General features: G+C 40.9%; 1 protein-coding gene and 1 pseudogene across 4 annotated transcripts; one reads left to right on the top strand and one right to left on the bottom strand.

Annotated features, from left to right (window-relative positions):
- The first annotated feature begins 122 nt into the window (after window positions 1–122).
- LOC126602916 (uncharacterized) lies at window positions 123–2,550 on the top strand (annotated as a pseudogene).
- Window positions 2,551–3,170: 620 nt separating this feature from the next.
- On the bottom strand, window positions 3,171–10,578 carry LOC126602668 (uncharacterized). Of its 4 annotated transcripts, XM_050269664.1 has the most exons (5): window positions 9,931–10,577; window positions 8,640–9,500; window positions 6,950–8,092; window positions 4,888–6,165; window positions 3,171–4,788 (listed from the first exon to the last, which is right to left on the bottom strand). In XM_050269664.1, exons 1-5 carry the CDS (start codon window positions 10,091–10,093, stop codon window positions 3,245–3,247), a joined length of 4,989 nt encoding a protein of 1,662 aa, XP_050125621.1. In that variant the 5' UTR covers window positions 10,094–10,577; the 3' UTR covers window positions 3,171–3,244. The 4 variants fall into 4 exon arrangements, with proteins under 4 accessions (XP_050125621.1, XP_050125653.1, XP_050125554.1 ...); XM_050269696.1 differs by having other exon boundaries at window positions 3,171–6,165; window positions 8,640–9,486; window positions 9,931–10,578; XM_050269597.1 differs by having other exon boundaries at window positions 3,171–6,165.
- Between the last annotated feature and the right edge of the window lie 5,281 nt (window positions 10,579–15,859).

Raw genomic sequence — 15,859 nt, 5'->3', positions numbered from 1 at the left:
TTATTCGAAAAACAAATATAAACAGAAAAAGCACGTGGTGCACACACCAAGAGCGACTTGGACCGCCGCACCCCAAAAATTGGAAACGCTCGGCAACTCGCCACGTCAGATGTTTGACCAAAATGCCGCAGGCCCCATTCGCGTTCCTAAATCCCAAAGACTCAAGGTAAAAAGCGTGTGCTCACCAGACGACGTCGTCTTCATCCTCTCTCAAGCCCTTTCTCTCTCTACAAAACACAGAAGGAAGGTCAATATTTTCAGTTCCACCAAACACACCGATACCTTTCCTCTCCATCTTCTTCTTCTTCTTCTTCTTCTTCTTCTTCCTCATCCTCTAGCTTTCTCGCTGTCATCGGATTTTTGCCCCTCCGAAAAACCTCTCTCAAGGTACGATTTCTCTCTCCTCGCTTTTCGGTTCTTGTAATTTTCTGGTTTCTGATTTGCGGTTTCGTGAATCGTGATTGTAATTCTCTGAAGTTTCTGCATTTCTTGGCTTTAATGTTTCTTGGATTCGTAATCTTGCTTGAATTTGTGCTGCGATTGATGTGTTTTGGTGGATTCTTGGGATTCTGGGTTTTGAAATGAGTTGAGTAATGTGTTTTGCTTGAATTGAATCTTGAGAATTTCGAGTTTGGTGTCGGATTTGAGTTCATGCACGATCTGGGTTAATGGGTTTTATAGTAGTCTAATAGCTGATTAAATTATAATTTACATTAATGGTTTGTTGTGGATTAGTCAAGATCATAATTTTGATGACAACTTTCTTGAAGTTCTTGTGTCTGAGTATAATCTATTTGTTTTGGGGCTTTTGGCAGTAGGTTGGTTTAGAACTTTAAGAAATCTTTAATTTTCGAATGGGTTATTTTGCAACAACTGATGCTTTCGATGGTTCTTAATCGTTTGGTTCGACCCGGATTTGATTTTCTTATATGCTACTATATGCAAGAGAGAGGATCGATGTCTGATTTCAGACTTGTTGATATTTTTGGTGTATGTGTATTCTTGCTCATGGTTTTGTGGCGGAGTTACTGATTCTTCATTGTTCCTCTGTGCGCAGGTTAATTTTTACGGCATTTGAGATGGATTCCTTATTCAATTTCAAAGCTCCAAGTGACGATTGTGTGCCATCTGAGCTTGACATTCTCAAATGCCCATTTTTGAGAAACATCAATGAGCCCACCAATTTTTCCTTCGCCTCATCCTTGGCGTTCCCAGTGCCTGTAAGTTATCCTTTTTCCGATTTGAATCTACTATTGTTGCCTAGTACTAGACTTAATTGAAATTGCAGCATTTTCCTGACATTGCTTTCTTCTTTTCCTGATCAGGGACGTGGAGCCAAAGGTCCAATTTTTGAAGATGGTCCCAATTTTGACATGGCGTTTCGGCTTTTCCATGGGAGTGACGGAGTTGTCCCGCTTTCTGGAAGATCATATGTGCATTCTGACATAGTTGAGCCTCAACCAGCCCCACCTGTGTTTAATCCATTAGCTGCAAGGGCAGCTACGATCAGTCTCTCATCCTTTGGTGCTGGAGGGCCATTCAGTTTCGATGCATTCCATAAGAAATGGAAGAACCAACAAAAGAAAGCTAATTCCTCGAAGAAGGATTCTACTTCAAAGGTAAATTGACTGTTGCTTCTAAGTACTAATTTCCTGGCGTATTGAGTAATTGAAACTGCCTGTGATTTTGTTAGTTTTTTGTACTTTGTGTCATTGAACAAATTTCTAAAAATGGTTGAAATTTGATGTTGCAGGGAGGAAATTCTAATCACGAGGCAGTGAGCAATGAGTGGCTGCAATCCGGAAGCTGTCCGATCGCAAAGTCATACCGTGCTGTTAGCGGTGTCATTCCACTAGTCGCAAAGGCTTTTCAGCCCCCTCCAGGCATGAAAATCAAGTGCCCGCCTGCAATAGTTGCAGCCCGAGCAGCCCTGTCGCGAACTGCATTTGCAAAGAACCTCCGCCCGCAACCCCTTCCTGCAAAAGTACTTGTGATTGGAGCAATGGGCATGTCAGCCAATGTTCCTTTAGGGATATGGAGAGAGCACACCCAGAAATTCTCACTATCTTGGTTCGCGGCCGTGCATGCAGCCGTCCCATTCATAGCCGTACTCCGGAAGTCTGTGCTGATGCCTAAATCAGCCATGGCGTTTACCATTGCCGCATCAGTACTTGGACAGGTCATTGGCTCCAGAGCAGAACGGTACCGTCTGAAAGCAGTGGCTTCTAAAAAATTACCTCTGACTGAAACCTCCGCTGGTGGTGCGACGAGCGAGTTACAGGTTCTCCAGGCGAAAACCGGTCACTGCAATGCAATTGAGGAGTGGAATTCAGTTGGCCTTCAGGTAGCGCGTCCTTCGTCATCCACAGATGTGTTCTGCTGATTTCTTTGTATTTCGATGGCTGCGGATCGATCCGTTCCATCGTCTCTATGTACTATGCAGGGTATAATTCTCTGTTCCATTTGTGACTCCAAACTGTGTCCAAGTTTTCTGAAGACTTGAGAGAAGAATAAATATATAATGCGGATGACCATTTTTTCATCAAGGTATTTCCTTATTGTTTTTCCCTTCCAGTTTTATGGTTTTGTGTAGAATTTTGCGGTTTCGAGGTATTTCCTTATTTTCTTCATTTCTTGTACATTGGCCGGCGATTGTGGCTACAACTTGCACGCTTAACTCGTGGTTCTCTCTTCATCCCTCATCCTTCGGATACCCAAGTGAGGGTGAGGTCTCGTTTTTAAGTAGTTTTGAGTACTGAGTGCTTTTGACATCATCAATTTCATCCAAAAACGTTTTGAGTCATTTTAAATGCACTTTTAAACAATCCTTACTCGTTAACATTACGAATGTCAATCATGCTGCCGATGGAGTGCTTTCGACAAATTTAAGGTGATTGAAGGCAGAGACGTCAAAGATCGCGAACATGGAATAAATGTTTCTCCATCCATCCCTCTTCCCAACTTCTGTATTTTTTTTTTCCCATAAAATACAACAAATACAAGATGCTCCTGCTTCTGCTGCCAACATTACAACCACCTAATAAATTAAAAAACCAAAAGCATTTTACCCAAAAGACAAAAGAAAAAGAAATAGACGGGGACTTCTAAACCGTCCGTTTTTAGCCTATCATGTCGCTGACTGCATTGAACCCAAAAGACAAAAGAAAAAGAAATAAACAATTTGCCACTGAGGGAGCGCCAATGGCCAGGCCCAGCGCCCCCCCCCCCCCTCTGCAACCGTCTACTACCTCCCTATATCCCCTTTGCCCCCTCTCCACGACTCTTCCTCCCCGACAATGCTCCCCGCCTGCCCCCCGTACTGCTCGGTTTTTGCGTAGTGCATTCTAATGGCGGCCACGGGATCTGATACCCCCGTGCATGCACCCCCTACGAGGATCCCTCCCCTCCCCATGACATTCATCCCGACAATCCCCCTCCCTTGCTGCTGTAAGCTCGTGATTGCATCCAACCCATTACGTCTTGGAATATCAAACATGTCTTGCCGCTGCTGCTTCACATCTACTGTAAATGGTTGCACTTTGGCACCACCATCCCGACCTCTGCTAAACACCGGATAATCAACAACTCCATTGCTACCATTAATCTCCATGCCAGGAAAAATTGACAAGCCATTTATACTCCCATCGCTGGTCTTCACAACCGCCTGCAGTGGCTGCTGTTCCATTTGGGATGAGGATGTAGGAAAGTTGCTAAATGCTGCAGGGTACTTGGCCAGCAAGATAGCTGAGTCCGGGAAAGATGGATAACCAGCTAGCACTTTATTCCCTTCCCAAAACCCGCCATAACTACTCCTGGGAACATTCTCAAGGCCCAAATAACTACCACAATCAAACTTCAGTAGGGGAGAATTCCCGTCAGCACTGTGATACCCAGTGAAGTTTAAGTTAGATGCCTTGTTGCTTAATTGATGGTTATGAGCTCCCTCTTCGTTCTCATGGATGCTGGAACTTGACTTGGATGGGTTGCTAAGTATCTTACCAAATAGTTTCACATCACCATTCCTGCTTGGTTTATCTGAATCTGACGAACTCCATGAATGGGCTTTTCTCGAGTCACCCGGTTGTTCTACCTTTAGGGGCACAGGAGGAAAATCAATCTCAGAACATGGAGGCTTACAATTCCCGAATTGAAGAAAGCCATCTTGTGTCATATAATGCCCATTGATATTTCTGTCTGGCTTAGCTTCAGATAAATTACCACAACTTATATCCCCGTTTGTCTCTTTCTTGGTTGCTATTTGCAATGGATAGCCTCTGATAACTTGCAAAGGTTCGACATTTGTGTATACCGGAAAACCTGACAAGTGCTTGCGACTATCATCTTCACCAACAGATTTAGAACACTGATGATCTCTACCCTCCTGCAGATCCGGGGTTGATGACAACCTATCTTGGTCAAGGGATTTCTCGCATTCAATGGCAGCAGAATCTTGTCCCACTGTATCTGCAGTCACAAGAGGATTCTCAAGTGGCAATGGGATGACAGAAGGCTTTTGCACAGAATTCAGCTCAACAGAAACTTCAAGCAGGTACTCAGGGTTAAGACCTGAACAAGAACCATCGGTTGCCTGGTCAGAAGCATTACCGCACAAATCGTGTACTGAAACTGGTATGTGACATCCACTTGCATCTCTATTGGTCCTTTCATCTCTCCCCTCCAACTCCTTTCCAAATCGATCAAAATAATTTTGACCCACCAATTTTTCCCCAACCATACATTCAAGATTAGGTGGGTCAGAGTTGATTCCCTCACCAACAGGTAGTGATTCTGCAACCAAAATTCCGTTTTCAGTCACATTACCTCCCATAGCACCGGAATCCATGATATCAGTGTCATCACCAAAAGCAAGAAGTTTGAGAGGCTTACCATCTCCATGATCTACTTCTGCCATCGCATTGTTTTCCTCTGGTCTGAGTGGGCTTGTTTGCGATTTCATGCTCTCCGCAGGATCAGCTTCATCGTCATTCATGTTTGCAACAGACGACGGCAAGTCCTCGTTCATGTTACAGCCTGACTTGTCACTGGAAATACCCGAACTGGTTTCCAGAACACAGGCATCTTCAGCGTCACTCCCACCTCCATTAGCATCATCACCAACAGATGTTCCATTTCCAGGCTGCGGATGCACCAAATCAAGGCCAAGGCACTTCCGAGCCTTGCTAAAGAAAACCTTGCATTGATGCTGAGACCTTGATCTAATGCATCGCGAGATCATAGCAAAATCCTTTCCATAGGATGACACTGCCTGAATAAAGCTAGACTTCTCCTCGTCTGTCCAGTCAGAAGGATCCATTTCTCCACAACTTTCGTCTGAGCAAGTCTCATCATCCACATTATGCATTAAATCAGGTGTCAAAGGTCGCCTTACTAAGGAATCCACTTTCTGGCACTTCCATTCCCGATTAGACTCAACAGGATCAATGGAACTAGTGATGCAAGAACTCACAGCCTCAGATGAAATTGAGCCACATATACCTGCTAAAACATCAGCAGCAGCTGTTTCTCTTTCATTGCCAAAAGTATCAAAACTGCAAGGCCTTTCAACCATAGTATCATCACCATGACACGTATTGGTATTCTTGTACCCTCCCAAAATTAACCTTCTCGAATATGTCTGTCGATTTCTTGTACTACTTTCAGCATGAGCTGCGATTTCTGAAGCAGCACCCAAAATATCAAGGGAAGCAGCATGCATCTCATGATTCCATTTTTTCCCATTTGAAATTAAGTAGGTATTAGCCGAGGACTTTTCTTGTTTAGCCAAATCAGGTTTCTTCTTTGCTTTCTTAAAGCAATCAGACTTGTGGTTTTTGTAGTAAAACTCAACACAGTCAGCAGTCGTCTTGTGATCAAGAAACGAAGCAATTTTCCTGAAATCCTTCCCATAGATGGTTAGCTTTTGGATGAAAAGTTCTTTCTCTTCTGGCATCCATGGGTTCATCAAAGCCCTTTCCTTCTCAACAGCACAGGGATCTTCAACTAAACCATTACTAGAAACAAATCTTGTCGCCATCTTCTCCTTTTTGTCCAAGATTAAGGCCGGCATCTTCAACGAGTTCCGGTACAGCTTGACTTGGGAATCTGACAGCAACTTGTTAGTGAAATTAATAGTCTCTGTGGTAGGGACCAGGTTCAGACTTCCTGCTGAAAAAAATCATCAAAAACATATGATTAAAATGTTTGAGCAAAACGTAAGAGTAGAGGTATTTGTTTTCAAAGATATACAGTAATATAGACTTCTCACATTGATCAAATTATAAAATAACCATACTTTATGAGAAGTAGTTATGTAAAGCATGCAACACGAGAAATCCAAATAAGCATATCAACAGAAGACCTAAGCCCAAAAACCTAACAAAAGAAATCAAGTAATCACTACTATTAACACAGGCAAAAATAATGAAAACCATCGCACCAGAGTCAGCATCAGTGCCTCATAGGCAAGAATGGTGTATCAATCATCAGAAGTTAATTGCTAAACTTACTGAAAAACAAATATTGATTACTATCAGATAGACAAAAATTCATAAAAAATAAAATTAAAAAGTGTATAAATTCAAAGGGAATTGTTATTAGCACTCCAAGATGCTAAATGTGCCTCAAGATGGCCGTCTCCTGTCCCCCTCATTCCTTATATTCACTATAAACTGTATACAAAAAGTTCATGCATAAGTAAAATTTCATAACCACGTCCAAACAAAGACTGCAAAAGTATCAAATGCCACAAAAAGCACAGAAACATAAAACAAGATTCTGTAAGGAAAAAAACCGAGCAGCGTCACAACCTTAGCCCTCATGAACAGTTCACAGAACTGTTTTATTTGATTTTTCTTATTCAGATATGAGAATATCAGCATGTTTATAATATCAATCACTTTCTTCCAAAACCATGAAAGACAAACAGATAGAACAGATGGAAATTTCTTACCAGGTGTAGAAAATCGAGATCGAATTGAAGATCGATGCTTCTGATGCCCATTATTACTTGCTCGCAAGCTCAACTCAATGTTTTTGTGAGATTTGGAACGATATTTTCGCATGGAAAGCAAATGCATGTCTTCCTTCCACAAGTGTTGAAAGGCTTTAAATTTTAAGGTTATAACTCTCTCCATAAACCTCAGATGTCGCTTCCTCTTGGCAAACTTCTCTTTGATCAATGTATCATCCTTCCAGGATGATGGAACACTTACTCCAGGTGGATCAACCTCATATTGCTCTTTTGGTAACAGCTTACTAAATATGTCAGATGCTCTACTTGCAAATTCTTTATTGGCAGAAAATATAGAATCAGATAACTTATCTACCACACCACACGCCGGTGCAACTATCTCCTTATCCAATAGCATGCTACTATTTCCACAAGTAGACGGGTCAGTCTTTTCTGTACATCTGCAGGGCACTGAGCATGTCTCTTCCCCTATGGTTGTCTGGATTGGATACCAATCTTCAGAACAATCAGTTTGATTCATCATATCAGATGAAGAAACCAACGGCAATGACTCAACAAATTTCGATGTAGCTGTTCCAGGACTATCAATATCCTCATCGTTGACAATACCGCAGAACTCTACCTGGTCCCTGTTGTCAACACACATTTTCTGCACATCAGTGTCCCCAGAAGAATGAATTTGCAATGCAGTAGGCAGAGTAATCAAATTTGTGACGTCTTCTTTGCAAGATTTATCCTTGTCCTCCACAGGCAAAGAACTAGAAGTTGCTGGACGGGGGCAGCTGCCCCCAGAATCAGAGTTCAGTGCCTTAAGTTCGTTTTCAAGTGAATCAATTTCCAACTCAGTAACCTCCAGTACTTTTGAAATCTCACCTTTCCATATGAGCAACTTGTTCAATGCAGTAGGTCTCCGGATACTAGAATCCACAGAACTTGGGTCATCAGACTGAAGCAATTCCAGTAGTGATGAGTCCAAGTTAACTATAGAATTACTATCCAACTTTTCCAATTGGAATGAGAATCCCTCATGATGACTCTGGGACATATGACCTGGGGAACCACAAAAGTTTCTAATATCGTTATCAATATTTACTGCCTTGCAAAATGATTTCTCCTCCACACCTGTAACAACATAGGTAACTATAATCATAAGAACTTCTGCGCATAGAACATGTGATTAAGGTAGAGAGAAACATAACATTATGGAACACATAATTATGTCAAGCCAGTATTTCAACAGAAAAATATGTAATTCTCCAATACGTGAAGTGTTTCAAAAAAATGTGGAATTTACAAAATACAAGAAACGGATGATAACATGAGATCAAAAATTTTAATAACTATTTAGAGAGAGAAGGTACTTCAATCTATACTTTTCAATTTTCTACTTCCACGCCCTCCCCATTCCATTAAACCAAAAGGTAATGATAAGCTTCATCTACTATGTTCCTATAAGAGGATTCACTGCCCAACTTTCTACCAAAAAGTAGCTTAATTCATTTGAATCTCATAATAAATGGTACAAGACTTGCATGCATAACCAAACATTAATGCCAACATGACAATACAGATCTAAAAAACACAAATCTTGTAAAAATCCACTTCCATGCCGGGTCAGAAATTTAAATAGTGTAACATGTAATGCAAATGTAAAGATGCAACAACATACCTGGAGAAGAACTGCAAACAACAGAGGATGGAGTTGCAGGAGATGCACAATCTGAGAACATTGTGACTCTAGGGCTTTTATCTGGCAAGCTTGAACTCAAAGAATGAGCAGGTTCGGTGTTACCAACAGAACAGACAGCTCCATCATTGTTCATGCTACCATCAGGGACCTCGACTTTCTTTTTCTCATACTTTGCCAATCCCTCACCCCATCCAAGGCGTGGCTTCTTCCTAGAATTTGTTTCCTCTGATGGTGCAGCAGATGTCACACCGGTAGTAGCTTCTCCAGAAGGAGACTGCACTGGAGTGGCATTTTTCGGCTGTGAATCAACCTTTGCTTCATTGGAATCAACGAGCCCCATGCTTTTTGAGCTACTTGAATGGCTGAAACCAGAAACCCGAGAAGACAAGCTTCCAGACCTTGTCCATTTAAGAGGCTTCCAATCAATTGAGCCCAATGAATTCTCTCTCTCACATTTCTGGCCAGCACCTAAACCAGTGGAACCACCCATTCTATCAAGCTGGTCTTTCAATTGAATCTGATCCCACGTACTTCCAAAATCGGAAGGTTGATGAGATGAGTATGTCAGCATATCATCCTGTGACTTCTGTTCATTATGATTTGGCCTCACAGGCATGTTTGGAGACCCACTTCTGGCATCCCAAGAATGGCCTTTACCTTCCCTCTGGCTGTAAGGTGGCCCTCTATTATCCCTACTGTTCCTGCCATACCTTCCGTCTCCGCGTGAAAATGATGGCCTGAAGCTCTCATCTTCCAGCATCTTATCACCAGACCGAGACGATCCATACCCATGACCAGAATCATCGGAAAACACGTGCCAAGCACCCTGCTTACCATGACCTTCAGAAAATATTTAAATGGAAAGGCAAAGATAAATAATTAACTCAAGCAAAATATATTTAAACAGAGCAAAAAATTAAAGGCAATAACCATTTTTCCAAAAATATCAAAGTAAAACATAGATTGCCCATGTCAGATCTCCACAGTTTCGCAGATCTAAAGTGCTGAAACTTAAGAAAAACACCCCAAACCGCTTACTAGTGGAACGAACATGCACCTAAAGATCAAGTACTTTACAAACCCAGCCCCATATCATTGTTTTTTGTTCTAACAAACCCACCCTTCAAAAAAGTGATTATACAACCCTAGAACAGCAAAATAATGCAATTTGTGTGCGCATATATCTGGTGCAAATAATTTTAATACTGGATATACAGATAAGAAACAAAGGCAAAAGTGAGATTGTGGAAAACAAAGAACATAAAAATACCTGGCGGTCTGCGAAAATCGCCGGAAGGCCAACGATTGAAGTCGCGAGGTGCATGATGGGGCGAGTCCCTCCATCGTGGCACAGAGCCAAGGGACTCCGACCTCTCGTGCTTCCTCTCCTTGAAGAAGTCTTTCCGATCCCAAGGCAATGGTTCTGGCGGCATCAAAAACAACCCAATCGCATGGGCAGCCACACCTTCGAATCCTAATTTCTAAACCCCAAACGCCACCGCCAAGATCTCCCTCGGCCGCACGCCTGCCAAAGTCTCTGCCTTTCGCCGCCCTAAAAAAAAAACCAGACCTCACAGCTCCTAATCCCTCCCTACCGCACTGAATATAGGGCTTTCCGCACACCACACACTACACGAGCCTCCGCCGCTGATTGCCGCCCTAGCGTTTCGAGGCCAGATCGAGGAGGGGACAAAACGCAGGGAGGAGTTTAGTTTGCCATGGGAGACGAGGGCACCGCTAGGGTTTGCTGTTGCTACCTTATCCGTCTTCGTCTTGGCTGGCTTTCTTCCTCTCTCTCTCTCTCTCTTTCTCTCTCTCTCTCTCTCTGCTGCTGCTGTTTCTCTCTCTAGATTGGGTTAGAGAAAATCTTCCAGTGGGGCGACAAAGTGAGAACCGTGAGCCGATAAGGGACAAAGAGAGCCTTGAGAGAGAGAGAGAGAGAGAGAGAGAGAGAGAGAGAGACTGGCATCCGGATCTCAAAATCCCTATTAAACTCGATTCCAATCTCCTTTCGCGTCCGGAGCATTTATTTTTTTTAAATTAGAAAATCTCGATTTATTAATTTAATTTTCTTGTCACTCTTTATTTATTTTTATTTTTTAATTAATTTTCACTTTTTTTTAATTTCATCAATCAAACTTTTTCTTTTTCACTTTGGCCCCCACTGTGTTCTCCATGTCGTGCCCAAAGTGCCCATGGTTTCGGGGCCTTATTTACGGAAAAAAGGCGGTGGTTGCCCACTGTTTTTTTCTAGAGTTCAATTACGGATTTACCTTACGATAATTTCAAGCGACTGCAGTTTCGTGTCGCGTTTTGATTCCGATGACTTTGGTGTTTAACTCTAGTAAGTATTTAATTGGGATTTTAAGAGTTTTTAATTCTTTTACTGAATATAAGGGTATTCAATCAAGATTTTAAGTGATTTTTTGAAGTTTAATGTATATTCAATTAAAATTTTAAGGTAGTTTATTATAATTCTTAGAAATCCAGGTGTATTCAATTAAAATTTTAAAGAAGTTTATAATGTTTCAGGTGTATTCAATTAGAATTTGAATTTAAAGAATTAAGAAAAGTTGAGGAATTAGAGGGAATTTGATAGATTTTGTAGTGTATTTTAAGCATTCACAAATCTCACATCTCCCATTAGATTTCGAGGGAATTAAAAAATTTTACCTAGAATCTCTACAAATCAGTTAAACTCCATAAAAATTTATGAATTTATAAATCTATTAAAACCTCTCAAATTCTCAATTGAATACACCGCCTAAATTTTTTTTGTATTTATTGGTCGAGTTGACTCTTTGATCTTGCTGAAAATTTGAATTTGTATAAATATTTATTTATATCTTGTTGATGAGAAGAGATTTAATTAGGTAGTGTGCACATGCAACTTATTAAGGAAATTTTATTTGGACCCAGTTATCTTATTTCTATACCCAGCTAACAAATTTTTATGTTCTAGGTAAAATTTTATGGAGTTTAACTGATTTGTAGAGATTCTAGGTAAAATTTTAATTTTATTCCCTCGAAATCTAATAGGGAGATGTGAGATTTGTAGATACTTAAAATACACTACAAAATCTATCCAATTCCCTCTAATTCCTCAACTTTTCTAAATTCTTTAAATTCAAATTCTAATTGAATACACCTTAAACGTTATAAACTTCTTTAATGATGGCCGCTAAGGGTTTCATGCAACATGGATTTCTAGCAAGCTTACTTGTTGATGAACTTATAAGCATATTTTGTTGTCATTTGGGTGTGTTTTGCGGGAAATAATGGATGAGTGTAAATGTGTGCCATTTTTTTGAGTTATTGGGTGTAGAGATAAAAACACCAATGTTTATTTTCTTTTATTTTCTTATTCTTAATTTATTTAAGGGCAAACTTGAAAGTTTAGTAGAGAAATTTTTTTAGTTGAGTGTAGAGATAGGATAGCTGGGTCCAAATAAAATTTCTCAACTTATTATTATGCAAATATAAGTAAAAAAACATAAGACCATTCTTATCTATATTGTAAGAGAACTACTAAGAAGACTTTTTTAAAAGAAGAAATCTCGATGGACTCTGTGTTGTCTCATTTTTTTTGCACAATATTTTATAATTGTTGATGCACAAAATCAGTGAGGACTTTGGTACAACAGAAAGTATTAAGTTTGTGACCTTCGCTAGATTGTTCCGGTCACTAGTGTGGATAAGTATGTAAATGGATAGAGACAGGGAAGCAAACACAAGATGTACGTGGTTCACCCAGATTAGCTACGTCTACGGAGTAGAGGAGTTCTCATTAATTGTGAAGGGTTTACACAAGTACATAGGTTCATTAATTGTGAAGGGTTTACACAAGTACATAGGTTCAAGCTCTCCTTTAGTGAGTACTAGTGAATGATATAATACAAATGACATTCGGAAATATTGTGAGAGAATGATCTCTATTTATAGAAGAGAGTTTCTAGTTTCATTCTGACATTGACACGTGTCGTGTTGTGATTGGCTTCTGATGTTGACACGTGTCGCGCTATGATTGGCTTCTGATGTCGACACGTGTTGCGCTGTGATTGGCCTCCTGGTTTGAGGGAAACTCTTATGGGTCCTTGACGGTATAACATTGACCGGTGCTCAGTAGTTTCGAGATTGGTTAAGTATGGTACAAACAGTGCTCCCTTAAGTTCCCGAGTGAGAGAAGTTCCTCGGTTGGGGACTTACAAGATCCAAGCCATTGAGTAATCACGAAACTTCTAAGTACCGAAGTGTGGTATCATTTTCACTTGCCTTATCTGTCTCATTTGTAGATGTGACATCTTCTCTGGAAGTATTTTTCCTCCATCCAGATGAGTGGTATCTTTAACGGATGAAAATGCACAAGGTAATGTATTAATTTCACTTGAAGCTTACTTGTAGTTTCGGGTTTGGTCAAGTGCGATACAAACCCTATAGTAGGAGTCCCACAAGTCGCCGAGTTAGGAGATTTGCCGAATGAGGTAACAGACAAGGTAAGCAATTAGACTTCCAAGCAAGCAACCTGGATCGGAGGTTTGACTTCAGCTTCTGGTTGATTGTTCTCTTTCTCTTTATATCATAAACAGCAACAAGGATAAGGAGAAGCAAATGGAGAAAAGATGATATGAGATACTTTTGTTTTTTAAGAAGTAACTTTCTACAAGCTTATTCTTGAACTGGGCTGAAGGGTTTTCTGGTTTCTTCCAGAGTATAAGGCCAACTCAAGAATTTGAGGGTCAAAACAAGTCCATCAAATCTAGAGTACGTTCAACCCTGATGATAGGGGATACTTTGTTGTTGACAAAGTAGTGGATGTATCGGCACGTGTTCTGTTACGCTTGTCTCCATATGTTTCCTTGTATCTTTCTCACTTGCCCTATCTATTTTTTAGGTACATGTGGTATCTTCTCTGAAAGCATAAGATGTTGAAGATGAGTACTCGAGAGCAATGCCAGGTAAGTAATCAGGCAAGGGGTTACAGGCAGTCAGTTCCTGACTGGAAGCTTGATTCCAAGTGCTGACTTATTGCTCTCTTTCTCATTGTCTTGCAGGTAAGAACAAGACCAAAGGAAAAGACAGGGAAAAAGCATGATATGGGATACTCTTGCTTTTAACCCTGATGATATGAGATACTCTTGCTCTGGAGTGGCTTGTTTACAAAGGTATTACCGGGAAGAAAAAAAAGCTGAGTATTTCGAGAAACTCTGCTAAGAGTGCCCTCTCGGATGTGAAGAAAAGTTGAGCATTTTTTTTTATTTGCACGTTTGCCTGGCTGTGGAGGATGGAGGTCGACATATATAGGAGTCTCCCTAACAACAAGTAGTAATGCTATTCATTTACCCTTCTTGGTTATAGCAATGTAGCGGGAGCTGCAAGCTTCACGTGTTTTAACTTTATCAGAGCACTTTGAAAAAGTGGTCTATGGTATCTGGAAAGCTGATGTTGCGTGTGAAGATTGCAGACAAGCTTTATCCAAGGAAAACTGGCTCTCGAAGTTCAGAGAGCGGTGCCTCTTCGATTTTCGAACAAGCAATTTTGTCAGGGGTCTGACTCTCGAGATTTAGAGAACGGTGCCTCTTCGATTTTTGAGAAAACAATCTTGTTGGGAGTCTGACTCTTGAGATTCAAAGAGAAGTGTCTTTTCAATTTTTAAGAAAGTAATCCTGTTGGAAGTCTGGCTCTCGAGATTCAGAAGGCGGTGCCTCTTAGATTTTTGAGCACGTAATCTTGTTGGGAGTCTGGCTCTCGAGATTCGGAGAGCGGTGCCTCTTCGATTTTTGAGAAAGCAATCCTGTTTGGAGTGTTTTCTCGAATGTGAGTAAAGGTTAGGCATTTTTGTCAGTCTGCCTTGTCACGGAGCACGGAGGTTGACACACATTGGGACTTTCTAGTTATCAAGCAATGGTGTTGTTCCTTTACCCTTGCGGGTAATAGTTGGGTAGCTGGACCTTCAAAATTTATGTGTCTAACCTTTGTCAGAGATCTTTGGCAAAGTTATCTGTGGTACCCAATGAGCTGATGTTGCGTGTGGAAAGTGGTGCCTCTTTGGAATCCGGGGAGTGGTGCCTTTTCGGAATCCGGAGAGTGGTGCCTCTTCGATTTTTGAACCAACGGCCCTGTTGCTCTTTCTTTTATAAGGGCACCAATTGTGTGCAAGAAGTACATTTGGAGAGTTATTGCTTATAGGAATTTTCCCCTTACTTCAGAGATTTATTGCATCTCATTTCTCATTCATCATTTCTGAGAATGTCTGGCACATCCGACCGTTGTTTTGACTTGAACTTTGGTGAAGAGGCAGCCATGTCTTCTCAAGACAACATATGGCGCTCATCATTCTTATCCCCTACTGGTCATCTTACCGTTGAGGACTCTATGATGAAGAATGATATGACCACTGCGGTAGTGGTCAGGAACCTTCTCACTCCCAAAGATAACATACTACTTTCCAAATGGTCGGATGAGTTGGTTGTTAAAGATTTTCTGGCTCTCAGTGTTCAGTGTGCAGGTTCTGTGTCTAATATGGCCCAACGCCTATTTGCTCGAACCCGCCAAGTTGAATCATTGGTGGCTGAAGTGATAAGTCTCAAACAGGAGATCAGATGGCTTAATCATGAGAATAAACAGTTGCACATGCTCGTACAGGACTATGTTACAAACATGAAGAAGAAGCTCAACCAGCTGCAGGAATCTGATGGTCAGATTTTACTTGATCATCAGAGGTTTGTAGGTTTGTTCCAAATGCTCTGCCTACATGCCTCTTTCTAGGGCTCTGCCGACTGCTGAGACTTCTCCTGAGCAACCTTTGTGAAGGCTCCTTCTTGTTTGTTTATTTTGATTCCTATATATGTACATATTTATAACTTATCGGAGATATCAATAAACAAGTTTTACTTCATTTTAACGTATTGTGTTAAATACACCAAGGTCTTATTCACTAAGTTATTTGAATTTTTCCTTTTGTTGAAGCTTGTATGTTGAAGCTTTGTGAGTGAAGCATGTAGGTTGAGGTATTGCTCATTTAATTTCCCGAGTGATGAAAACTTCTCATTTGGAGACTTGAAAAATCCAAGTCACTGAGTCGTCGTGAGACTTCCGAGTATCAATGTGCAGTAGCATATAGTAGGAGTCCCCCAAGTCTCCGGTCGAGGGAGTTGACGAATGAGGCATTTCCTTTCTAAGTGGTTGCCCAAAACTCCTTC

This window comes from Malus sylvestris, chromosome 1, assembly GCF_916048215.2.
Source record: "Malus sylvestris chromosome 1, drMalSylv7.2, whole genome shotgun sequence".
NCBI lineage: Eukaryota > Viridiplantae > Streptophyta > Magnoliopsida > Rosales > Rosaceae > Malus > Malus sylvestris.
The sequence above is the reverse complement of the archived record's forward strand: the minus strand, read 5'-3'. Positions and strand labels throughout refer to the sequence as shown.

Bases quoted from the DNA above. Each gene is read 5' to 3' on its own strand.
- LOC126602668 (XM_050269597.1), bottom strand. From the start codon at position 10,093: ATGCCGCCAGAACCATTGCCTTGGGATCGGAAAGACTTCTTCAAGGAG. The intron at 8,093-8,639 runs GTATGTTGTTGC...ATGTTGTTACAG, and splicing joins TGTTTGCAGTTCTTCTCCAG to GTGTGGAGGAGAAATCATTT. The intron at 6,166-6,949 runs GTAAGAAATTTC...GATTTTTTTCAG, and splicing joins ATCTCGATTTTCTACACCTG to CAGGAAGTCTGAACCTGGTC.